This window comes from Erinaceus europaeus, chromosome X, assembly GCF_950295315.1.
Source record: "Erinaceus europaeus chromosome X, mEriEur2.1, whole genome shotgun sequence".
Lineage (NCBI taxonomy): Eukaryota > Metazoa > Chordata > Mammalia > Eulipotyphla > Erinaceidae > Erinaceus > Erinaceus europaeus.
Window position 1 is genome coordinate 29,618,158 of NC_080185.1, and position 26,311 is coordinate 29,644,468.

The following is a 26,311-nucleotide window of genomic DNA, read 5'->3' on the forward strand; positions in this document are numbered from 1 at the left end:
CGGTGGCTACAAAACTCCATCAATCCTGGGGGCCTTCCCCCCCATTGCTTTCCTTTTGATAAAGAGAGAGGGAGGGAGGGAGGGAGGGAGAGAGAGAGAGAGAGAGAGAGATCCTGCAGTACTGTTCTACTGTGCATGAAGCTTCTCCCCCCACCCTGTAGGTGGGGACCCAGGGCTTGAACCCAAGTTCAATCATAGTAACTTGTGTGCTCCACCTGGAGAGTCACCACCCAATCCCCGTGGCCGTCACTTTTAAAGGATTCTTTTGAACACACATCCTCTGAGCCAGAATTCTACCAGCTGCTGTGACTGCCTGAAAAAAAGGTATTTTTTAAGCAACTGTCAAGGAAATGAAGTTTCTCTCTTCCTATAAGGAAAGGCAGTCAAAGAGAAGCTTTCAAAGCAGTGACTGAGCAGCCAGAGTGGAAAACCTTTGGTTATATACATTGTTTCTTTTGTTCATTCCAGGAAAACACTAAGTTCACAGTAGGTCATGTGCTGTTCAGTACCTAGAGCCAATTGAAGATTGGAAGAGTCTCTTCTGAAGGCTCTTCAGAACTCTCTGTCAGGGAGTTGCCTACTTTCTGAGCCCAGCCCTGTGCTAAGTACCCTATGAGAGGAAAAAAAATGAGGCTGTCAAATGCCCAAAAGGAAGGCAGGGGATATGCTTTTTTTTTTTTTAGTTTTATTTCTTTTTATTTTATTGGATAGAGACAGAGAAAAATCAAGAGGGAAAGGGGATCTGGAGAGAAGGAGAGAGAGAGACACCTGTAGCACTGCTTCACTGCTCGTGAAGCTCTTCCCCACTCCGTGCAGATGGAGAGCAGGGGCTTGAACCTGGATTCTTACACATTGTATTGTGTGTGCTCAACTAGGTGCACCACCACCTTCCCCAGCCCATGCCTGTCTGTTCAACCTTGTCTCTTCAGTATTAAGCCCGGGCATCCGGCACACAGAGCATGCTACAGACAAAGATGGAGGAGAAAGGCAGAAAGAGATGAAAGGGTGGATATGGAGGAAGACGGTAAAATAATGTGCTTGCTTCACCAGAATGCCAAAACATATGCATTCACATGACTGTGGACCTCCCTCCTGGAGGTCACACAAGGATTCTGTCAGAGCAGCCCCCAACTTTGCACATTACTGGGGCTTCTCTTGAGGAACTGCCTGCAGAGCCCCCCACAGCACATTCCTCTAATTCTCTTCACTGACAGAAAATCTGTGTTACCCACAGGTGTATTTGCTTCCTCCGTCCCATGCCATCCCAGCCCCTGACAGTCACGAGTTAACTGACATGAACAGAGATGCAAAAGTCAGGATAAGCCTATGAATGGCACACGAGAAACTCTGCTTAGTGGTACAGCTCAGGTGAAGTCACATTCCTTTTCTCTGTCCTTTGCCTCTCCATACCACCACGTCCTCACCCCATCCTTCAAAAGTATACCCTATCCTCATGCCTGGGAAGACAGCTCAACTGATGGAGTGAGGGGTTATCATGCCTGAGGCTCCCAATTTGAGACCCAGTATGGCATGTTCCGGAGTGGTGCCTGGATTTCCCCATCTCTTTCAGTGTGAAACTATCTAGCAGGGGTAGACAGCATAATGGTTATGCAAAGAGACTCTCATGCTTGAGGCTCCAAAGTCCCAGGTTCAATCTCCTGCACCACCGTATGCCAGAGCTGAGTAGGGCTCTGGTAAAAATGAATGAGTGAATGAATGAATGAATAAATAAACAAAGCAATTTACTATGAAATAAATAAAAATCATTTAAAAGTATCCTCAGCTCCAATTGGTGTGACGGGACAAACATGTGTCAGTGGTGGATGGTAAGGAGTACGTATACACGCACACTATACTCTTTTAATCCTTTATAGATGCTCTTTTTAATATTTTAGTTAACTTCTTTGATAGAGACAGAAAGAAACTTAAAGGGAACATGGAGATAAAGAGGGAAAGAGAAAGACACCAGCAGCACTGCTTGACGTCTTGTGAAACTTTGCCCCTGTAAGTGGGAACTGGGGACTTGAAACTGGATCCTTGTGCATTGGAACATATGTGCTCTACCAGGTGTGCTCATTTCCAGACCCTATGCTCCCCACATTTTTTAAGGTTATAAATGTACTGTTAAGTCAAGTACAGAGAAAGTGCCCATTTATGCCTAGGTATATGTAGGACAGGTGTGTATCTAAAAGCCCTGAAAACTGGAATCAGACAACATGTCCATGTGTGGTCACAGCAGACCCACTTACAACTGTAAACTCACAGATGCCACTCACATGTCTATTCACTGATGAATGGATAAAGAAAAAAAAAAGTGGCATAATTCTACGATGAGATATGCCAGCTCTCCTTACTTTTTTCAAAGTCCCCATTAAGCCATTTCACCCTTCTGAAAGTCCTACACTGATACAGCCAGATCTCAAACACAGTTCTGCATCTGAAGATTCAACCAACCACAGATCGAAAATGCAAACTATGGTGGCCTGGGAGGTGGTAGAGTAGATAAAGCACTGGACAATCAAGCATGAGGTCCCGAGTTTAATCCCTGGCATCGAGTGTGCCAAAGTGAAGCTCTCATATTCTCTCCCCATCTCCTGCTCTCTCATTAATAAATAAGACTATTTTTTTCTTTAAAAGAAAGATAATGTATACTATGCAGTGAGGCCTATGATGGTGTGTCTATACTCTGTACTGAGCATGTACGGACTTTCCCTTTTTCATTATCGCTTAAACAACACAGTATAATGCCTGACTACACAGCATTACATGAAATTAGGTATTATAAGCAACCAAGAGATGACTTGAAATCTAAGGGAGGACTGTATTAATTATATACAAGCACTATGCCACTTCACACAAGGGATTTGAGCACTTTCATTTTTTTTCTTTCTTTTTGTTTCCCCTTACATGGCTTTGGCTTGCGATAATAAACTGGGGTCACTAATTAAGAGCTTCACTATCCTACTATTCTGGCTCTCTCTCTCTCTCTAATGGAACTTTTATTAGTTATTTAACAATGGCTTACAAGATTGTATGATTGCAAGGGTATAGTTTTAATTTGCATTTTTTCACCACTCCCATCACCAAAGGTCTGTGTCCCCATTCCCACTCCCACAGACAGCCACTCTAGTTCTCCCACGGTCCTGAAAAATAGGTTGGCATTTTTTCCACATTTGTATATTCAATTGGCTATAGTCTGTATCTGAGGGAAACCATTCTGTAGTTGTCCTTCACCTCCTTATTTGTTTCACTGAGCATATTCTCAGATTCCATCTACTTTATCCCAAAGGACACAATATCAGCCCTTTTTATTACAGCGTGATGTAAACTGATACAACCACTCTGGAACACAGTATGGAGAATCTGTAAACAAATCCAAATGGAAATTCCATGTGATCCAGCAATCTCACTGCTAGGCATATACTCCAAAGATATAATAACACTGACTCGAAGGGATATACGCACTCCCGTGTTTATAGTGGCTTTATTCACAGTAGCAAAAGCCTGGAAATAGCCAAAATGACTTTCGTCAGATAACTGGATAAAAAAAGTTCCAGGACATATACTCAAAAGAGTATTATGCAGCATTTCTTTTTTTTTTCTTTTTCCCCCAGAGCACTGCTCATCTGTGGCTTATGGTGGTACTTAGATGCTTAAGGACTGAACCTGGAAATCAGAGCCTCAGGCGCTGAAGCCATTTTGCAGAACCATTATGCTGTTTCCCCCAGCCCTAGCTGACCACCTTCAGATTTGGGTCTCCACTGGGGGGGTGGAGGTGGGGAGTCCTAAAACCAATCCCCTACTGTTACCAGTGGCAACTTGGCCTGGTTTTGCTAACTGAAACAGAAGGAGTTCCACTTTTGCGGCACTGGTTTAGTAGCAGCTGTTGTAGAGGGAACAATACCCTGAGCAGCAATAGGGGCCCTACTAGGCTTCTTCCCTAGAACTGGTATCACCCCTGTGTTCACTGTATGTTAGTGCTGTTTTAGGCTTTATGTGTTATCTGGTCTAATAAGCTGGGTTTGTTTCGTTGTTGTCTTGTTTGTTTGTCTTGATCTGGAAACACTCAAGCAATGATGTTCTCCTTGTTGTTCCACAGAGATTAATGGTAACCACTTCTTCACTATTTCTACTTAGGAAAGGTTTCATAGGAATACTTTCCTTTCAACTAGTGGGGAAAAGCTATATAGCCTTAAGAAGGAAGAAAGCACTAAAGACACACTACCAACATGGATGGTTCTCGAAAACATACTGCTTCATAAAAGAAGTCAGACAGAAAAGGCCCCACGTTATATGACTCCATCAGTGTGAATGGTCTAGAGCAGGCAGATCCACAGAGACAGAAAGCAGGCAGGTGAACGCGCTGACCACCACTGAACTGTTCACTGTGAAGCGGTTGCTTCTGTTATGTGAGCTTGTCCTCAATTAAGATTGCTGTCAAGTTCTCTATGCCAGCGGTCACCTGGGCTCAGTGTTTTTCCATTTCCCAGGGTCCCATTACCCCCCTCTCCATTTCCTTCAACTGAAGTTAGAGCACAGGGACATGAGAGGTGAGAAAAACAGAAAACAAGTGGTCTCTGACATGGGGCAGATGGCAGAGGTCTCTGGCAGAAAAAAACAAAAACAAAAACCTGTGATTCAGTGACCTGGAGTGGTCAATCACTAACCCTTTAATGGGTGGAAGGAACAGCAGTTCTGCTACTTCCTGTGACACAACATCCCAAACAGACTACTGCAATGTCCCCCACAATCTTTCTGAGAGTGGAGAAAAACTGAGCCTGGTATATCTTGGCTAGTTTGGCTCTTTTCTTCAAAGACTTCAAAGGCAAATCATATTGCACCAAAGTAATAGATTCAGGGGAAGGGGGGTGGTTCAGATCTACTGTAGGGGGGTGGGGTGGGGACACAGACCTCTGGTGGTGGGAATGGTGTTTAACTATACTCCTATTAGCTTATAATCTTTTAAATCACTATTAATTCAATATGCCAGAGGAAAAAGAGATTGAATGTTTCAAGTTCTTTATTTAAATTAATTAATTAATTGGATAGAGACAGAGAGAAATTGAGAGGGGAGGAGGAGGTAGAGAGGGAGAGAGACAGATACAGCCCTGTTTCATCACTCATGAAGCTTTCCCCCTGAAGGTGGGGACCAGGGGCTTGAGCCCAGACCCTTGCACACTGTGATATGTGCACTTAACCAGGTACGCCATCACCTGGCCCCAATATTTCAAGTTCTTAAAAAAAAAAAAGACAAATCAGTTACATGCATGCCTGTAATTTGGCCCATGTGGGAGGTCTGTCAAGGACCTATTGGGGCAGCCTGGGAGGTAGCACAGTAACTAGAGCATTGTACTTCGAAGTATGAGGTCCCGCGTTCAATTCCTGGCATCTCATATGCCAAAGAGACACTGTTTCGTTCTCTCTTCTGTAAATAAGTAGGTAAATCTTTAAAAACAATAAAAATAGTTACTGGGTAGTGGTGCACCTGATTGAGCACAAACATTACAGTATGTAAGGAGCTGGGTTCAAGGCCCTCGCCCACCCTTACCTGCATGTGGGAAACTTCATGAACAGTGAAATAGTGCTTCAGGTTCCTCTTCTCTCTTCCCTTTTCCTCTCTCTCTTCCCTCTCAATTTCTATGTCTATCCAAAATAAATAAACAACTTTAAAAAAGACTTATGATTCCCAGTTATAATAAAAATAATAAAAATGAAAAACAACACTAAGATTCCTTGGGGGGGTTGAATGGCTTGGCGCTTTAAGCCCAAGGTGGAAAGGGTTCCCATCTGGCCTCCTGTGAAACCTGAAACCTAGCTGGACAGTCAATAAATGCACATGGGTGGAAGAAAGCATAAAATGATGCTTTCCTGCATCTTTCAGAAACCTCAGGAGAAATGGGCTTCCCTGTAAGCCCACCCAATATAGGCAAATCCCTATTTGCAAGCCAGATGAATTACCAGCATCTCCTGCTTTACAAAAAGAATCACGCCAGGAGACCTGAAGTAAATGGCCCATCCCTTTGTGTCTTTAAAAGGATTTGATTCCCAGCCTGTGCTAGCCTCTCGCACAGTCAGGGGAGCGCCACACCACTGAGAGCAGAAAAGAGGGTCCTATGCACCCTACTGAGAGCTGCCTCCATTTGCTACCCAATGGGACATCCACTAGGGAAGGAAGAAAACAATCTGAAGAGAATCTGAACAGCTAAACACTTGGGGACGAAAAGCAAAAAACAAAAAACAAAACAAAACAAAAAAACTCTTTTCTTTTCAGCTACCTCAGCTAGACAGAGCAGATGTAAACAAACCCAATGTAAAAAAAGAAGGCCACACAAAAGCTTCAAGGTGTAGGATCTGGGGATCTGGGGGCGGGGCTACGAAGGACAGTGTTCAGCCAACCTTCAACCTTCCTGCAGCTGCTCCACCGCTCTTGGGACTCTGGAGGAGAGGGGATGAAATGACAGCTCAGGTAGGTAAGACCACAGAGCTGGCATGCTTGAGGCCCCAGAGTCTGCAGGTTCAATTCCTGGCATCATCTTATACAACAAGTGAGTGGTGGTCTGGTCTCTCTCTCTCTCTCTCTCTCAATACATAAATCTTTAAGAATGTTTACCAAGGGGCCGGGTGGTAGCACACCTAGTGCAGCGCACATGTTAAAATGTACAAGGACCAGGGGTCAGGTGGTGATGCACCTGGTTAAGTGCACACATTATAGTGCACAAAGACCCAGGTTTGAGCCCCTGGTCCCCACCTGCAGCGGGAAAGCTTTACGAGTGGTGAAGCAGTGCTGTGGGTGTCTCTCTGTCTCTCTCCCTCTCTATCTCCACCTACCCTCTTAAATTTTCTCTGTCTCTAACCAATAATAAATAAATAAATAAATAAATAAATAAATAAATAAATAAATAAAATTTTAAAATGTACAAGGACCTGGAGGGCTGGGTGGTGGCCCACCTGGTTAAGCATACATAATGCTAGTCATGAGGACCCAGGATCAAGCCTTCAACTCCACCTGCTGCAAGGAAGAAATAAAGGAAAAGAGAAAGAAAGAGAGAGAGAGAGAGAGAGAGAGAGAAAGAAAGAAAGAAAGAAAGAAAAAAAAGTATGAGGACCTGAGTTCAAGCTCCCAGTTCCCACCTGCAGGGAGGAAGTTTCATGAGTGGTGAAGCAGTGCTGCAGGTGTCTATCTTTATCTAAGTCCCTCTTTTCTTTTGATTTCTCTGTTTCTCTACAATAATTATAATTATAAAGGAATGTTTACCCCCCCAAAAAAAAAGACTGTACTTCTTAAGAGAAAATAAAAATAATAGAGGAATACTGGGGTTAAGGCATTGAAAAAGCCTGATAACTCTTTCTCCCTCTCTATCTGTCCTTCCCCTCTCAATTTTTCTGTCCTATTAAATGAAATAAATATGTAAATATTTTTAAAAGAGCTGGGTGGTGGCACACCCAGTTGAGTGCACATGTTACCATGCATAAGGACTGGAGTTCAAACCCCCAACCCCCACCTGCAGGGGAGAGCTTCTCAAGTTGTAAAGCAGTGCTGACGGTGTCTCTCTTTCTCTCTATCTCCCCCTTCCCTCTTGATTTCTTTATCTATATCTAATAAATAAAATAATATAATGTTTGTTTCTACTTTTTAAACTATTTTAATTACTTTTATTTATTTATTTTAGATAGAGAATTTGAGAGGGAAGGAGGAGATAGAGAGGGAGGGAGGGAGAGAAAGAGAGATACCTACAGCACTGCTTTACTATTTATGAAGCTTTCCCCCTACTGATGGGGACTGGGGGGCTTGAACCCAGGTCCTTGCACACTTTAATCTTTGCACTCAACCAGGTACACCACCATTTGGCTCCCTTTTTAGACTACTTTAGTATAGTTCTAGAGCTTGCCTAGTCAGGTTTTAAACTACTTTATATTTTTCTCTCACCATTCAGATAAGTTTGGGGTTTGGGGGAAGGGTTAGGGAAGAAGATTCTCCTTACTGACATGGGCAGAGAGAGCTTTGGACTCAGAGGGCCCCAAGTTCCTGCAGAAGGAAGGCAGTTCCTGGCCCAGAGAAGCCCCTGGACTAGACCTGTTGATGAGATGCACACGGTCTCTGTGGGACTTTTCTCAGCCTTCAAGGCTCTGGGGGTTCATCTGGTCCAGTTTTCCCTGGGAATCCAGGGCTGTGTAGACAGCAGCATGTGTATGTATAAGAGACCAGAAGTGGTCTGTGGGGTAGAAGGAGGGAGGCTGCAGAAGATGGCTTACCCAGAGGCCTGCTTCCCTGCTGAGGGCTCAAGCTAGAGGGAATGAGTCACCAACTAAGGATAAATGAATGGAAGAGCACCCCACACCTGCTCTGTCCCCCAGGGACAGGGTCCTGGAACCCCTGAGCTGGTGGCGGGGGGGGGGGGAGGGGCAGGAGTCAAAGCCTCTTTCAGCAGCTTCTGATCTTATTTATTTATTCATTCAGTTGCCACCAGAGTGATCACTAGGATTCAGTGCTTGCCTGAATACACTGGTCCTCCTGGTAATTTTTCCATTTCTTTCTTTCTTTCCTTTTTTCTTTCTCTCTCTCTCTCTACTGCAGTTTCTTCTTCTTTTTAAAATTTATTTTGTTTTGAGAGAGATACAGAGAGCCACACACAGAGAGAAATGCCAAAGCACTGCTCAGCTCTGGCTTATGGTAGTGGTGGTGGGGGACTGAACCTGGGACTTTGGAGCCTCAGGTGTGAGAGTCTGTTTGCATAACCTTTATGCTATTTCCCCTGCCCTCTCCTTTTTCTTTTTGATGGAAGGTGAGGGACAGAGGGATAGAGAAGAAGAAGGAGAAGGAGAAGAGAGGAAGAGGAGTGACACCTGGGATACTGCTGCAGCACTTGTGAAGCTTTCCCTCTGCAGTTAAAGACCAGGGGTTCAAACCTGGGTCCTTGTACCTGTGAACATGTGTGCTCTACCAGGGTGAGCCACTACCTGACCCCTTCAGCTTTTGATTTTTGCTGGGTCTACAAGTATGGCTTTGGTACTTCCAACCTCACCCCTCCATCTGGGTCTCTAGTTAGGCTTTGTTTCTTCCTCCATCATCAGCTACTTAGTTAACATTTGTACCATAAACACATGAGCCCCTGGGAGCCAGGAGCTAGAAGTCTGGAGGTGGGGGAGGGGGCTAAAGGGGCTAGGAGGGAACAGTTCTAGACTAGCTAGGTCCAGACCCAGGGTCACAAGGAGCACCCACAGGCAGATCCTCAGTCCTGTGGGCTTCTGGCCTGTGGTAGGGGGTTCAACTACTAGCATGGAAGCTCTCAGAGGGATGGGTGGTATGCCTCCCAGCTGTTCCAGCCTGGTTCCAAAAGCCTGAAGAAGCCATCACTAGCAAAGGGCCCAGCTGTGATGTCACCTCGGAGGCTGGGTTTCCTTTATTCAGAGGTCAAGGCTGAGGAGAGAGCTACTGAGCATGCCCAGGCCACACTCCCCTCCTTCCCTATGTTGATCTAACTGCAGACCAACAGCTGGCGGCTGCTAATGAGAAAATGAATGCGTGTTGGCTGGTGTCCCTTACTAAGGCCTGAACACCAGACACTCCTCTGGAGGGGGCAGGTGAGGGAGGAGAGAAAGATATGGAAAGAAGTAGGGAACTGGGGCAAGTCAAGGGGACATCACTGTCATCGAAGTGAGAGGTTGCTTCCACTTGGATCCCCAGCAAGGAGAAAGTGAAAACAAAACAAAAGACAGAAGTTCAGAGTCCCATCTTTGTAACTGATACTTTGTCCCACAAGGACACCCAGTCCACATGCCTAGCTGAGAAATGGGTCCCCCTGGGCCACCAGAGACCTGAAGAGGATACATGTGACGCAGATACCTGCAGCAGGAGGACAGGAAGAAGTGGACCCTTGGGCACTGTCAAGCCCACGGGATTTCTGAGGAACTGGGAGAACTGGCAGGTGTTGTGTGGGATGGAGGGAGGGATAGAAAGAGGAACAGAGGCCAGCCCCAAGGACGATGGCTTCAAGTCTGGGCCATGCTTACCACTGAGAAAGCGTTTCATGGTGTCGCTGCTGGCCAGCTTCATGGCCGTCTGTCCCGAGTAGGTGGCCAGTGTGGGGTCAGCCCCATAGGACAGTAAGAGCCACATGGTCTCCAGGTTGTCATTGACCACGGCGTCATGAACAGGCCTGCAGAAGTGACACAGATGAGAGGGGGTAGGATAGCACTTGAGTCTTGGGGTCTCAGGCTTTCTTATCAGGGCAGAGTAAATGAGGTTGACCCCATGCCATGTGGGTAAGACAAGGCATGTGGCCTGGATCCCCCACTGCTTCTCCCCAACCTTTTACCTCTCACTGCACCTTCTTTTCTCCTTCTCATTCATCTCCCAAGTCCTAGGGGGTGGTCCTAAGGATACAATGGGGCTCTATGGGTAGCTCTGGAGGCCAGGAGGAAACCATTTAACTTCTTTTTCTTATCTATTCTGTTTACCAGAGCACTACTAAGCTCTGGCTTATGGTGGTGTGGGTAACTGAACCTGGGACTTTAGAGCTTTAAGCATGAGAGTCTCTTTGCATAACCACTTTTTAAAAAGATTTTCTTTATTTATTATTGAGAAAGATAGGAGGAGAGAAGGAACCAGACATCACTCTGGTACATGTGCTGCCAGGGATTGAACTCAGGACCTCATGCTTGAAAGTCTAGTGCCTTAGCCACAGTGCCACCTCCCAGACCACTGCATAACCATTATGCTATTTACCCTTGCCCGGAAACCATTTAATTTTTATTGCTCCAAGGATGATCGCTGGGGATCAGTGCCAGCACTATGAATCCACCACTTTGGTGGCCATTTTCCCCCTTATTTTATTTATTTGATAGGACAGAGAGTCATTGAGGGGAAGGTGAGGAGAGAGGAAAAGAGAAAGAGAGACATCTGCAGCTTCACCATTCGGGAAGCTTACTCCTGCAGGTGGGGAGCAGGGGCTCAAACCCAGATCCTTGCACTTGATATCATGTGCCTTCAACTGGATGTGCCACCACCTGGTCCCAGGATCAACTCAAAGCAGATGTTGGAGGTAGGAGCAGTGGCTCCAGGTGACTGTTCCAAAGCAGGGATGAGTCACTGGTGTCACACATGACGGGGCAGCCAAACAGAGTCTGTGTCCTTTGACCACTAGCTACACCCCCTTCCCCACCTGGTTTGCTGCATAAGTCGCTATTTTGCCCAGGAAGTCGGTTCTCTGACACAAGAGAGTGGCGCAATTGCCTTAAGACATAGCAGGTGTCTTTTGAAAAAAGTGGATAGAGATCAAATCAAGTAGTCTGGGAGATGGTGCAGTGGATGGTGCACTGGACTCTCAAGCATGATATCCCAAGTTCAATCCCCGGCAGCACATGTACCAGAGTGACGTCTAGTTCTTTTTCTCTCTCCTCCTATCTTTCTCATTAATAAATAAATATTTTTTTTTAAAAAAGGAGAGAAATCAAATTAAGAATTAAATCTAGGACTGGGGAGACAGTACAATGGTGACTCAAAAAGACTTTCATGCCTGAGGCTCCCAGGTCCCAAGTGCAATTCTCAGTACCACCATAAGCCAGAACTGAGCAGTGCTCTGGTCAGTCTCTCCTCTCCTCTCCTCTCCTCTCCTCTCCTCTCCTCTCCTCTCCTCTCCTCTCCTCTCCTCTCCTCTCCTCTCCTCTCCTCTCCTCTCCTCTCCTCTCCCCTCCCCTCCCCTCCCCTCCCCTCCCCTCCCCTCCCCTCCCCTCCCCTCTCCTTCTCTCTCTCTCTCTCTCTCTCTCTCTGTGTTTGTGTGTATATCCTTCACAAAAAAAATCCATAGTTGGGAGTTATCTCACCCAGTAGAATGCATGCTTTACCATGCACAAGGATGTGGGTTCAAAGCCCTGGCACCACATGGGAGTACCATGCAAGACACCAAGAGGGAGCTCCGTGAATGGTGGAATGGTGCCATGGTGTCTCTCCTCCTCTCATTGTCTCTCTGTATGATTTTGATAGGAAAGAAATGTCCGTCGGAAGCTGTAGACTCATGCAGGCACATAAGCCCCAGTGACACAAAGAATCAAATCTGGGATGGTCTCCTGAAGTGCCAGATTCTGCCTGAGACAGGTGCACCGGCAGGGTGATATGAGAGGCACCTAGGTGGCCATCCTGGAGCAGCTATATCTGATGTCACAGTCCCAAACATGCCCAGCCTGCCCTTAGAAGTCAATGTGAATTGGTCAACTGGAACTTGTAGCCCATACTCCTATCCCCTGAAACTGGTTCCCTCTGTGGTCTGCAAGACTTCTCCTGTATGCAGCAGAAGTCAGACTGGGACTGGTATTTGTGGGGGTGGGGTGGGGGGATGAGCTGGAGGGAGCAGCCATCTTGCCTTGTGCCATCCTGTGCACTGCAGTTCACGTTGGCCCCGTGTTCCAGCAGGATGTTCAGGATGTCGGTCCAGCCTCGAGAGCAGGCCTCATGCAGGGCTGTGTAGCCCGCGTTGTCACGGTGATTCACATCCTCGCTATCTTTCTGAAGGCAGTAGAGTACAACATCCTGCGGGGAAATAAGGAGTATCATGAGCAGAGAGGCCTTATACCCAAAATCACCCCAGTTAAGGAGCTGGAACCCCAAGATGCTGAGAGAGTCCTCAGGCCCGGCTTTTAATTCTGGAGACTAATGTGTCTGTCTCAAAACTTACTAGTCAGTCCTGAGCTGCCACTGGGCAAGGCCTCAGCTCTGAGCTGTCTCCTCACCAGAGGGGATCCAGCTGTTCAAACCAAGGATACTCACATAGGTGTGAGGGCCTTAGAGACTTTCAAAGGCCCTCCCAGAGCTTGACCCCTCAGACCATCACCCTCTGAGCACCAGGAACCCAGTCCAGGGCCTTGTCACAGAAACAAGCCATGTAGAGTGGTAAGATGAGTCTCTTGTAGTGATTTAAGAATAAGAAAGAAAGAACCAGTCTAAGTATTATCTCTGGATTTTTATCCCAGGGCAGTCAGTTTCAGCTCGCCTCTCAAATCTGGAATGTTCCAAGTATAACTCAGTGTGGTCATTTCACTTACACAGTACTGACAAGCTTCTCTGGGCTGAGATGATGAAAAGACAGGTGGGAGTCCAGGTCTGGAAGCTTCTACTTCATCTGGGATGAGGCTAATTAATATGCCAGGTGGGGGAAGGGGAAAGAGGCAGTCCTTAAGAAGAGGGGAAGAAAGCCAGCAGTGACTTCTGGGACGGCCCTCTTCTGGGTCCTGCTACATGGTCACTCCATCATCCTAACTGCCAGCTAGCTCTTAAGTGGTTGGATGGAGCAAGGAAGCAAACAAGCAACAGTGTGAGTGTGTCTGTACTGGTGGTTCTGCCTCCTAACACAGAATGTGTTGCACTGTTGCACCCAGGATGGTATGAGGTGCCAACCCTTCCACCAGCGCTGCCCAACTGCTTTCCCTGCCCTGGCTAGTTCTGTGGTTTCCCATGCACCGGGTTGGTTGGTAACAGAACATTAACCTTGAGGGCAGGGGGTTAGTCTTTGCTTGTTTCTTTCCACTCCCCTTGGCAGCTCTCTGGTTTCCACATTAGGTACCAAAGAAAGACAGTAGTCTGTGTACCCCCGGAGGTAACACAGTGGATAAAGTTGAACTCTCAGGGGCCGGGTGGTGGTGCACCTGGTTAAGCACACACAGTACCATGCACAAGGAACTAGGTTTGAAGCCCCCCTCCCCATCTTCACTTCACAAGTGGTAAAGCGGTCTACAGGAGTCTTTCTCTCTCTTTCTCTATCTCCCATTCACCTCTCGGTTTCTGTCTCTATCCAATAAAATATGAAGAAAAGGTGTGTGTGGGGGGAAGCATTGAACTCTCAAATATGAGGTCCTGAGTTCGATCCCTGGCATCACATGTGCCAGACTGATGCTCTGGTTCTCTCTTTCTCTGCCCCTCTCTCTCATAGATAAATATTATTATTATTACTATTATTATTATTAATGATGAGGAGGTGGAGAAGAAGAAAGAAGAAAAAGAAGAGGGCTAGGGAGGTAGTATAATGGCTATGCAAAGAGGCTCTCATACCTGAAGCTACAAAGTCCCAGTTTAACCCCCAACACCACCTTAAACCAGACTTGAGCAGTGCTCTGGTAAAGGGGGGTGGGGAGAGGAGGAGAAGGAGAAGCTAGAAGGAGAAAGACGTTAACTTGAATGAGACACTGTCCAAAGCAGCTCTGGCTAGGCAGCTCCACCATTAGGAGCAAATACTGAGCAAGTAATGAATGTGGTGAGCAAGGCATTCTTTTCTACAGAAAGCAGAAAACAACCAAAATGCCCAACACTGTAATTCCATAATAATGAGCAAGTCAGACTTCCACTTCCCATTTTGCACTTAAATGTCACAAAGACTTGGTGTGAATTCCTACTATTCCTACTCTTATACAGGTAGTTGTGAACTTTTATCTTGGACATTCAACTTGTTCCTAAGTCTTTCCTCTATTTTGATTTATTTATTTTTGTTATCTTTATTTACTTATTGGATAGAGACTGTCAAAAATCGAGAAGGAAGTGGGAAACAGAGAAGGAGAGAGACAGAGAGCCCCCTGCAACACTGCTTCACCACTTGCAAAGGTTTCCCATGCAGGTGGGGACCAGGGACTTGATCCTGGGTCCTTGAGCACTGTAACATGTGTGCTCAACCAGGTGCACCAACACTCGACCTTTAAGTCTTGCTTTTCTCACCCATAAAATGGAGAGACTTTTTAGTCTACTACTCCTCCAATGCATCTGATGAAGATGGAAGGCTAGGAAGTAATCAGAACTTTTAACCTGGGACAAAGAGGCACTCAGTGTTAGGGTTCCCTCTCCATTCCAGAAGGGAAGCATAGACCTGCCTCTCCCCAACAAATTCCTGACATACCCCCCATCCCCTCTGCCCCTGGAAGCCGAAATGAAGAAAAGTTGGAGGAGGATATAAAGAGTAAGCAATGGTCATTCCCTTGTTTCTTTCTAAATGGGGGAGTCACCACTCAGGGAAATTCAAGGCCATATAAACCACTAACCACAATACGCCAATAGCTTCACCCCAAGTTAACCGTTCCAGTAAGCCTGCATCCACACACACAATCTCAGGGGTGAGACCAACCTATTTGAGTGGATCAGCCTGGGCCAACCCCAAACCTGGCCCTACCCAAGGCCACAGAGGAGGCCATGGGGGTAGGACAGGGAGCGGCACCTCCACAGATGGTGGGTGGGGCAATGGCATCTTGTCACTGGAGAGCACTTTACCTTATAGCCAAGACGAGCTGCTCGCTGCAAAAGGGTCTCACCAGCGTTTTTGTTCACGATGAGTCGCCGTGCTTCCGGGGGGATCTGCCGGGCTGTTGGGGACTCAGAGGCCTCCTCGGGGCCCGCATTTCTGGACTTTGAAGGTGTGCAGGGTTCCGTGGGTTTCATAGGGGTAGGGGATTTGGGAGAGCGTGTCCTCTGCTGGCTCCAACGCCCTTTGCCCTGGAAGGCAGACATGTAGTTACGGACCAGAGAGGGACCCTCTATCTGTTTCTACCCAGTGCCCAAATGCTGGAGGGCCAAATCCTCAGCCACGTGACACATGCGCTGATGAAAGGGCTGTAAATCAAAGACTGAGAGAACATCCCATCTTCCCTCTTTTTAATTTTGTTTTGTTTTCTTTTTTATAAAGATGGAGAGAGTTGGAGAGACTGCAGCACAAAAGTTTCCTTCAATGCAGAGGGAGGCTGGGACTTGGACCTGGGTAGTGTTCAAGGCAAAGCAGCCACTATTCAAGTGAGCTATTTTGCTGGGGGGCCTCCATTCCAGCTTCTCTCAAGCACTTACTTAATGTTGCTTGTTTGTTTATATAGATAGAGACAGATAAAGCAGAGTCCAGGAGAGAATAAGAGAGACCACAGCACTGAAGCTTCCTTCAATGCACTAGGGGCCAGGCTTAAAGCTGGGTCATACATATGGAAAAGCAGTACACTATCCAAGTGAGTTATTTTGCCAGTTTTTATTTTACTTTATTTTTTATTTTTTTATTAAGATTTTATTTATTTATGAGAAAGATAGGAAGAGTAAGAAAGAACCAGACATCACTCTAGCACATGTGCTGCCAGGGATCGAACTTGGGACCTCATGCTTGAGAGTCCAGAGCTTTATCACTGTGCCACCTCCCGGACCACTATTTTTATTTTTATTTTACTATCAGAGCTCTGCTCAGCTCTGGCATATGGTGATGCCAGGGATTGAACCTGGGACCTAAGAGGCTCTTAAGCACTATGTGTGTGTATGTACGCACATTTCAGTGTGTAAGTAGCCTCATGCACGTATAATTTCACTGCTCAGGAGCCACTTTTTTCCCTACTGTGTCCCTGAGAACACAGCTCCTCTCACGTGGTGTTAGGGCCTGATGTTGAGCCATGCCTGTGGCAAGGCACATGCCCAGCAAGAGTGAGCTACCTCTCGGACCCTCCGGGACCCCCTAAATGTCTTTTTGCCAGCCTTGATCCCATTTTGTTGAGATTCAGAAAAGTGGTCTCAGGAGTCAGGCAGTAGCGCAGCGGGTTAAACGAACATGGTGTGAAGCGAAAGGACCTGTGTGAGGATCCCAGTTGGAGCCCCCAGCTCTCCACCCGCAGGGGAGTTGGTTCACAAGCTGTGAATCAGGTCTGCAGGTGTCTGTCTCTCTCTCCCCCTCTCTGTCTTCCCCTCCCCTCTCCATTTCTCTCTGTCCTATCCAATAAAGATGACATCAATAACTACAACAATAAAACAACAAAGGGCAACAAATAGGAAAATAAAGAAATAAATATTAAAAAAATATAAATGGTCTCTATAAAACAACAGAAGCTAACCTTGAGGGCAAATGCACATGGAGACAGCTATGCTTAACAAAAGCCTTCCAGTGACTAAAGCCTTTACCCTGCTGCAAAGACCTTCTCCCACATGTCAGTCACCACAGCAGGCCTTTGCTCACCATTCACCAGACTGTACCCTGCAACCACACCTGTCTACTCAGGGCAGTGCGCAGAGCTCAGCCTTCACACAGACCTGGGTTTGACTTCTGCCCATGCAATCCGTTCCCTGTGGGATTTGGGGGTTGGGGTGTAGGGCAGGGGGCAATGTCTCTGAGCCTCTTTCTCCCTCCTGAGCTTTCTGTGACAAAGATTTGAAAGGCTCTAGGATAGTGCACAGGCTGGGTGCTTCCCAAACCGTAGAGTTTTCTTTCTTCTTTTTTCTTTCTTTAATATTGTATGTATTGGATAAAGACAGAGTGAAATCAAGAGGGAAGAGGAAGAAAGGGAGGGAGAGAGAGAGGGAGAGGGAGGAAGGGAGAGAGAGAGAGAGATCTGAAGCTCCTGAAACTTTCTCCCTGCAGATGGGGACCAGGGCCATGAACCCCAGTCCTTGCACATTGTAACATATGCACTCAACCAGGCGTGTCACCATATGGCTCCATTTTTTTTTAAATTGCCACCAAGGTTATCGTTGGTACTCAGTGCTAGCACTACAAATCCACCACTCCCAATGACCTTTCTTTTTTCTATTTTGTTTGATAAGACAGAGAGAGACTGAGAGGGGTAGGAGAGATGGAGAGACACCCACATACCTCTTTAACTGCTCATGAAGCATTCTTCTTATAGGTGGGGAGCAGGGGTGCAAACCCAGGCCCTTATGCATGGTAATGTATGTGTTCAACTGGGTGTGTGATCACTCACCCCCTCAAAATCATAGAGTTCATTCCCCTCTGAATGGGCCCTATTTGTCTCCTCTCTCCCTCCCATTCTGAGTCAGAATGTCTAGAGCAAGTGTCCCTGTGTGTGCCACAGCGGCCTACTGGGGCCTATGGGGACAGGCCATCTCTTCAGCGCAGGAGTCTTCCAACTAGGATGAGCCAGACTCGAGAAAATTTCTCTGCACCAGGACCAAAATGAACTGATAAGAGCCTTACCTGGGTGCTGATGTCATAACTGAAAGAGACTTTGGGCCTTGGGACTTTTTTGGCCTTGGGAGGAGGGGCAAGAATCCTTGCTGGTGGAAGCAACATCAATCACGGGAGGGGGCAGACTATCTCCCCATCAGGCTCCAGGATGGCCCCTGAAGATACATCCTCCTGATAGACACACTCTGAGGTGGCCTACTCTGCCACTGGACAGGGCCGGGCTTGTGGGGACAATAGGAGACTGCAGAAATGATAGTGTGTGACTTCTAAGGTGAGGTCTTAAAGACAATGTGGGTAGGGTGAGTCTGTTGCCATGTGTAAGGCCCAGATTTGAGTCCCCAGCAACATATGGTAAGTGCTATGAGATTAGAGGAAGCCCTAGTGCTGTGGTGTCTCTCCCTCTCTCTGTTTCTCTATCCAGAATGAGACCGATGATGATTATGCTTAGTGAGGTAAGTAAGGAAGCAAAGGACAAGTATAGAATGATTTTACTCATGAGTGGAATATAGAGACTTGAAACACACAGACTTGGAAAGAAAGAAAGAAAGAAAGAAAGAAAGAAAGAAAGAAAGAAAGAAAGAAAGAAAGAAAGAAAATGGAAGAAAGAAATATATAGTAAACCCATAACTACGACCTTGGGAGAACTAACACAGTTACCATTGAGGGGGCATATAACTTTGGTGGTAGGACTGGTATGCAGTTATATCCCTATTATCTTATACATAACTATTAGATCACGAATAAAAATTAACAATAAACAAACACACACATCCCAGAGCAGTGAAACTGCACACGAGTGCAGCTCCAAACACAGTGTGCATGCATACTCACACCACAAGACAATGGGCCCTCTGTTCATTCTCTCTTTGGGTCTCCCATCTGAGCAGAAGTCAGCTGCTGTGTTATGAGGAAATTCAAAAAGCCCACTGGAGGCTCACCAGACAAGGTCAAGAAGACTTCTGCCAACAGCCAGTATCACACTGTGAGTCTCGTGAAGGGGCCGCCATAGACACAGACCCTCCAGCCCCAGTTCAGCCTTCAGATGAACCCTGCATAAACCTCTAAAGACAACCTCTGGGAGACACCAAACCGGGCCCTGTAAGCTGCCCCAGAATTCCTCCCTTCCAGAAACTGTGGGAGTGAATGCTAACTTGCTATTGTCTTTAAGCTGCTCGTTTTCAGGGGAATCTGTCACATCCCGACATGTGGCTAATATATCCCACTGATCCAAACTCCTCAGAGCATCATGGTCTCACTGAAATGCTAGGTCTTCTGTCACATTCTGCAGCACTCTGCTCCATACTGCCCTCTCTCCCCACACCCCTGGAACCCCTCATCTGAATCACATAATCTGATGCTTCACTGTCTTCACCTCCTTCCTTGTTTCATGGACAGGTCCGGCTTTCCCTGCTAAGTTTTAGACTCCTCAGGGGACAGGGTTTGTGTTGTTCGCTTTTCTTTTGCTTGTATGCACGTATGTGTTTGTTTTATTTTTTTAGCAGAGCTGAGGTCTTACACACATGTGATTCCACCACTCCAGGTTGCTTTTTTTTTCATTCAGCTAAGAGACAAAAAGAAGGAGAGACACCACAAAGCCAGAACTCCCTCCAGTGTCCAAACACTTCCCACATAGTGCTGGGGCTTGAACCTGGGCCACACATATGGCATATGGCCCTACCTGGTGAGCTATCTCTCTGGCCCTACCTCTTTGGTTCCTGACAGCACTTAACTTAGGCCTGGACACCCCACAGCATTGGCCTGATTCAAGTCAGCCATGTGCAACATCCTGAGCCACCAGAAAAGGAGCCTAGAAAAACATGAAGCTAGGAAAGGCATGACAGCTGAGGGCACTTGTTCTCCCTGGCCAATCCTACAACAATGAGACCTGCCATCCATCTCCATCCTCCAAGGGCATAGAGGTGCAACTGCTAACAGATAGACACCTGTTGTGAAGGCAAAACACGTCTTGATTGCCCGGGGAAGGGGGAGTGTATAGTGGCTGCACTGAAGGATGCTGGGGAAAGGGTGTATAACAGCTGCATTGGATGCTGCTGGGAAAAGTGTGTATGATGGCAATACTGGAGGCTTCTGGGAAAAGATCATATAATGGTTCTACTGGAGGCTTCTGGGAAAACTTCCCAGATCTGGGCTAAAGTCAAACCAGCAGCCAAAGGGAGGCTGACTGAGGGGACAAACCAGAGTAAATGGGGGTGGAGGCATTGGGGAGTCCCCCATCCTCTCTGGCTCTAACCTTGGAGGGAAGAAGTGTTTGGCCAATGCCCCCCATCTTTCATGCTGCAGGATTTCACTACCCCCCCAGCTATACACCCTCCTTAGCTCTCCTGCCTTGCCTCCCACTACAAAGCACTGTGTCATAGGGGTACCCAGAGTGGTGGGGTCCCAGAGAGAAAGGAAGTTAGAAGGGAGAGAGAGAGGCCTCATGAAAGGACAAAACCTCTCAGGGAAGAACACTGCAGTGGACACATTGCCTGGTGGGATCTGCAAACAGAAGCCTCAGAAGGCTGGTCACCTCCTCTGTATAGGACAGGGCCATTTGAGTACCTGGGGAGAAGCAAGGATAGGGGAGGGGAGGGGCCAATCACATTCCCCAGAGCTGCTAGAAGAGAGGGGCTGTCCTGTCCTGTCCCCCTTTCCCCAGTGTCTCCTGGATACAGACAGAAGCCACCCATTCACAGGGCAGACACAATGACAGCCATGCCATCTCTGCATCCCAACTCTGTCACTATCTTGTGACCACCTGGTGACCTCATGGGGGGGTGCCCTTAGCCCTCCCAAATCTCAGTTCCTTCGCCTAAGATGAGGACAACCATGCCTAGTTCACAGTCACTGTAGGGACAGAGAGAGAGAGAGAACTGGAACTGCTACCCTGCCACTCTCTGCCCCTATCCCTTACTTCAGCTCAAGGGTGGAAGCCAACCTCTGAGAGTACTTAATGGCTAGCAAAGCATTTCACGTCCCTGGCCTTCTTTGTTCCTCAAGTACTCTTGTGACAAGGGAAGGGCCTAAAGTAGCATCTCTATGTTGAACGATGAGGAACGAGGTCTGAGTACCTGGTCTGAGCCAGAGGCAGAATCCAGGAGGGAGACAAGCATCAGAGTCTCTCCTCTTCTGCCAGTGCCACCCAAGGTTCTCTGTTCTGGAGCAGAAAAGCACCATTAAAACCACAAGGACCAAAACCAACCCAGTATGACCTCTTCTTATTTTGTTTCTCTATTTTATTTTATTTGGGGGTTGGGAGTTATCAGTGGAAAATACATATTATTGGTATGCACTTGAACCCAGACCTTGGATCCTCTAAGAAGAGCTCATTCCAGGATGAGAGTGGGGTGATTGCAAATGGTACACTGGGAACTCCACACAATCTCCTCAACATTAAGGCCCAAGAGAGATGTTGTGTTTTTTTTAATTATTTTATTTATTTATTTATTTATTTATTTATTTATTGGAATAGAGACAGCCAGAAATCAGAGGGAAGGAGGTGATAGAGGAGAAAGACAGAGAGATACCTGCAGCATTGCTTCTCTGAAAGTGGGGACTGGGGATTTAAACCCAGGTCCTTGCACATTGTAACATGTGCACTCAACCAGGTGGGCCACCACCCGGTCCCTAAAAGATGTCATTTTTAGAATAGAGGTTTGGGGCCAGGCTGTGGTACACCTGGCAAAGTGCACAGGTTGCAATGCACGAGGACCCAGGTTCAAGCCCCTGGTCCCTAACCTGCAGGGAGGAAGCATCATGAGCAGTAAAGCAGAGCTGTAGGTTTCTCTGTCCTTCTCTTCCTTCTTGATTTATCTCTATCCAGTAAATAAATGTTAAAAAGAAGAACAACAACAACAATAACAACAACAACAACTGGAGTAGTGGAAATCCTAGTCTAGTTTCCAACTTGGGGGGCTGAGGGAGAAGGCTTTCAGTTTTTCCTCACTGAATATTAGTTATGGGTGTGTCATCTTTGGCCTTTACTACATGGGAGACTATATATGAAGAGTCCTTAAATTAAAAAACAAAAATGGAAATGTCTTATGATCTAGTGAAACCACTCTTGGGCATTTATCCAAAGGATAGACAAACACTAATTTGAAGGGATGCATGCACCTCTATCTATGTTCATAGCTGCATTATTCACAATAGCCAACGAGTGGAAGTAGCTAGCCTAGGGTCCCGTCAACAGATGACTGGCTAAAGAAGTTAAGGGACAGATAGTCCGTGGACTACTACTCTGTAACTCGGAAAAGATGATACTGTATCCTTTGGGACAAAATGGATGGAACTGAAGGTTGATTATGCCTAGCAAAATAAAGAAAGAGATGAAAGACTACTATTGGATGGTTTCATACGTACGTGGAATCTAGAGAGCTGAAACACACAAAATAGCAAAAACAAAACAAAAAACTGTGTCTAAGACTTTGTAAGAATTATGGTGGTTATTGCTGGGGGCCAGTGGGGGCACAAAACTGTGGTGGTAGATGTGGTGTAGAACTATATGCTGTAATCTGACAATCTTCTAACCCACTATTCCATCATAAATAAAAATCGATTTGACCAAGAAGAAGTGTGGCTTCTCCTGCACCTCTGAATCCCCTCACTCAGGGGATTGTTGACTAAGCAGCCAGTGGGAAGTCAGCCACTCCAGCCCACTTGCCTCCCCGACAAGCCCCCTTCCCGGCATCATACCTTTGTCTCTTCCGAGGCGGTCACCATGTGCTTGGTCTTGCACTTGCGTTTTCCTGATGGCTTTTCTGAATTGCCAAGGCAAGCTGGCTCCTCCAGATTACTTGGGAGGAAACCGTTGGGTGAATCTGAGAGGCCCTGGGCTTTGCTGGGGAGAGGAAGGCTCCTGTTCCTGAGGCGGTGTTCCGCGGAACTTTGGGAGGAAGTCTTCTGCTTACGTGCCTTTAAATCTGAAGGCAACAGACAGGAAAGAGAGGGTGTCAGGTGAATGGAACACAGAAGAGCAACGCCTTCCTCTAAGATGAATCACAGGCCTTTGGGGATTAAAATCACAGTGCAAAATTGTGGAATTGCCAGATTCTGGTACCGATTGGTCTGCTGAATGCTTCTGGAATGGACACTGGACTTCAACACCCAAGTCTCTGCTTATAGGAGTCAGAGTTAACCACCAGCCCTGCCAGCAGAGGGACAGCACACCTGTGTGTGCCCCAAGATGGGGAAAATTTGTAAAGGATTGGCCCATAACCCAAAGTAAATCAGAACTTTCTTCTCAGCCCTCCTCCACCCTCAAGTCTCTTTCTTCACTCCAATACAAAACCAAAGTTGGCAGCTCCACTGAAGTGAGGTGTGAAGTACACTGAAGGAGGGAATGGATAGCAGAAGGCTTCTGCTATGGCCTCCTTCCAAATGAAAGGCCCACCTGGTCACTCTCCGAGAAGACAAAGATCAAAGTCACAGAAACTTCCTGATACCAGTGGGGTGGCATGGGACTACTTAAGTGGTAGGCAATGGCAGAAACTTGCAAGGTGTGGCCTTCCCTGGTTGGAAAGCAAGTCACTGGTATCGCTGCAACATACTGAGTAACATTCTAACTCAAGACTCAGCTCCTGGGACAAAGTGAATGCTAATCTCATACTGGGAAGTCTGTTCCAAGAGCCTCACATGTAGGGCCAGTCCTATACTCTGGGTGTAGGGGGAGGGCGGACTGGTGGTGTGTATCCATCATTACTTAACGTTATAGGCATATACCACACATCTGTAAAACGGAGAAAGCCTAGTACACATCATAGGACTAGTATGATAATACAGTGAGGTAACTCACTGTAGATGTTAATGCCTCCCAAACTTCCCCATAGTGTCTCTCTTATTTTTGAGACAAGGAGGGTTAAGCAAGGGCCCTTCCTCTGGCCACATACTCTTGTGTGTGGTCCAAGGCAAACTCAGATGTAGGGGCCATCATCACAATGTCAGAGGGACTGACTGTAGGTGACCTATAGCTCTTGGAAGGTTAGCTCTCACACCACCCTCTCCTCCCCGCCAGCCCCAACCCACTAGTGGATCCCCACATCTATCCTAGAACTGCCGTGCCAGATGGCTTCTAACCGTGCTTCCAGCTAGAGCATTCTATACCATGACTTCAATGCAACAAGTCTGGGCTGAGATAGAAGAAAAGGAACAGACCAGTGGCTGTGAGGACCCTGAGACTCCGTACCATGTGTCCACTACTACACTCCTCAGACAGGCCATGGGATACATTCAGTTGCGGAGGAGCAAGGGTTTCATGGACAAGAAACAGAGGGCCAAAGTAGTAGGTATGGAAGTAGAAGTGGTTCTTCCTGTCCCCTCTGCAGGTCAAGAAAGGAGAGTTCCAAGACCGAGACAATAAGAGAGGCCATGAGGCTCAGAGAGGAGTATTATGATCTATTGGGTTGTTGGAAAAGTCATGACTCATTTTTTCATAGGAAAATATGTTATGACTTTTCCAACAGCCCAACAGTTAGGTCTCTGTCTGACTCTCTGAAGTCAACCTGCCTGACAGAGAGAAATGGAAGGGAATAGAGCCATCTGAGGAGAGAGAAGTTTGCCAGGCAATGTCTTTTTTTTCCTTTATTTTATTTTTACTTCTTTACCAGAGCACTGCTCAGCTCTAGTTTATGGTGGTACAGGGGTCTGAACCTGGGACTTCAGCATGAGAGTCTCTTTGCATAACCATTATGCTATCTACTCCCACCCCCACAATGCCTTCTTAAAGATACCAATATGAAATCTCAAGGAAGATGACCGGAAGATCCACCAAAGCAAACAGCCTCAATTCAAACCCATTACATTACACACAAGAGATGGCAGAGGAATAACCAACTAGCCCACAATGGGAGCTGTGCTGTATAGACTCAAAGAAAACCAGCAATGAAGTCGAGCCTTCTTCACATTATAACAAAGCAGAATCCACTCCCATCCAGTACTCAGACATTCAGGCTTTGCTCATAAAGGGCACTGCAGATACTAATTGGCAGCTCAGAACAAGAATGTTATTGGAGATAATCAGTTGTTGCTGCAAGGGCAGAGGTCACAAAAAGAGAGGGAGAGACAGAACCATTCTTACCGAACACAGAGATTTTTTTTTTGCTCATCTAGAAACCCACTAGAGGAAAGAGCCTGAACAAGACACAGCGGCAAGTACCAATATTAGCCTTTGCCAACAGTCTGCTTCCATGATTACGCATTCTAGCGTCTGACATGGCTAAAGAAGAAAGCTTGGTTTATTTTTTTCCCCTTTGGGCTGCCTATTTTTCCAGTTCATGTCCAATAAAATGATGCCACCTCGGGTCACCTCAAAGCTTCACCTCTTAGTAACCTCTATGACTTTAGTCAAGAATGCAAAGTTGTGCCCACTTCTACTTGAAATTCTTCTGTTGGGCAGTTGGGCATTGTGCTTCTTTTTAGTTTAGGGGTTGGAGGAATCCCAGGCAGGTCAGGCAATACCCTCCTTCTTCTTGATCCCAGGATTCTAGAAGCAAGAACCCAATCTCTCCAAAGACCCAACTCCCTCAAGCCAACCAGAAAATGCCCTCGTGTCCAGTTGTCTCATGCTGAGGATGTCACTGTGGCTTTGCCCACAAGTTCAGGCTGTCATAAGAAATCGGAAGGAGGATTCGGGCCTTCATGTCCTCAGCTCACCTGCAGGTCAGTCCGAACTCATTCAATTGCAACCCCAAGCTAAAACCTTGGGGCTGGAGTTGAGTGACCCCCTCTGGCAACTGGAGCTCATAGCACCAGGTTTCTATGGAAGCAGAGGCTGGTGTAGAGAAGGCAAGAGGCCTGAGTGTCCCAGAAGCCAGCGTCACTGTGGTTTGGGCACTGGTGACAGCAGCTCTCCAGGTCCACAGCCCCCATGGCCGGCCTTACCTGCTCTCCCCTTCCGTCGCTGCTCTTCTTCTTGCTCAGTCAGGTACTCTCCAGTATGATATTTTCGGCTCTTCTGCCGTCTCCGTTTCTTCCTCTTCACCAGGCCCTCCTCCTCATCTTCCTCCTCCTCCTCCTCATTGGTGTCCCATAATTGCCGGGCAGCTTCTGTCGTCCAGGGCATTTCTCGAGTTCGCCACAAGTGTCTGCGGCCCTGGCTCAGCAGAGTCTTGTCCTGGGCATGGTGGCTGCGATACTGGGTGTCCTGCTGGGCCTTTCTCACCTTTAGACGCTTAGCCGGGTTAGGAGTCACCTCCTCTTCCTCTTCTGTGGGAAAGACTTCCTGGCTTCCCATGTCATTGTCTGCCATAGCAGCAAAGGGGCTACAGATGCTTCCTGTGGATGGGATGCACAGAGGTCGGTCAGGTACCTCTTCAAAGGACAAAGAGTATGGTGTCGAAGGACGGGCCCTGGATTAGGAGTTTGAAGGTCTGGGTTCAAGTTCAGGCTGTACCAGCTAT

General features: G+C 47.0%; 1 protein-coding gene across 9 annotated transcripts in view; it reads right to left on the reverse strand.

Moving 5' to 3' along the window:
* BCORL1 (BCL6 corepressor like 1) overlaps nucleotides 1–26,311 on the reverse strand; it is a 92,653-nt gene that overhangs the window by 14,240 nt on the left and 52,102 nt on the right. For 8 of the 9 annotated variants that reach the window (XR_009547478.1, XR_009547477.1, XM_060182771.1 and 5 more), the window contains 5 exons: nucleotides 25,794–26,186; nucleotides 22,611–22,837; nucleotides 15,245–15,466; nucleotides 12,360–12,526; nucleotides 10,012–10,157 (listed from right to left, as the gene is read on the reverse strand). Coding sequence is in view for 7 of the 9 variants with exons in the window: in XM_060182771.1 (XP_060038754.1) it covers nucleotides 10,012–10,157; nucleotides 12,360–12,526; nucleotides 15,245–15,466; nucleotides 22,611–22,837; nucleotides 25,794–26,186 (1,155 nt within the window). In the remaining 2 variants the exon portion in view is untranslated. The remainder of the gene's footprint in view (nucleotides 1–10,011; nucleotides 10,158–12,359; nucleotides 12,527–15,244; nucleotides 15,467–22,610; nucleotides 22,838–25,793; nucleotides 26,187–26,311) is intronic. The other variant, XM_060182775.1, reaches the window with a different exon arrangement.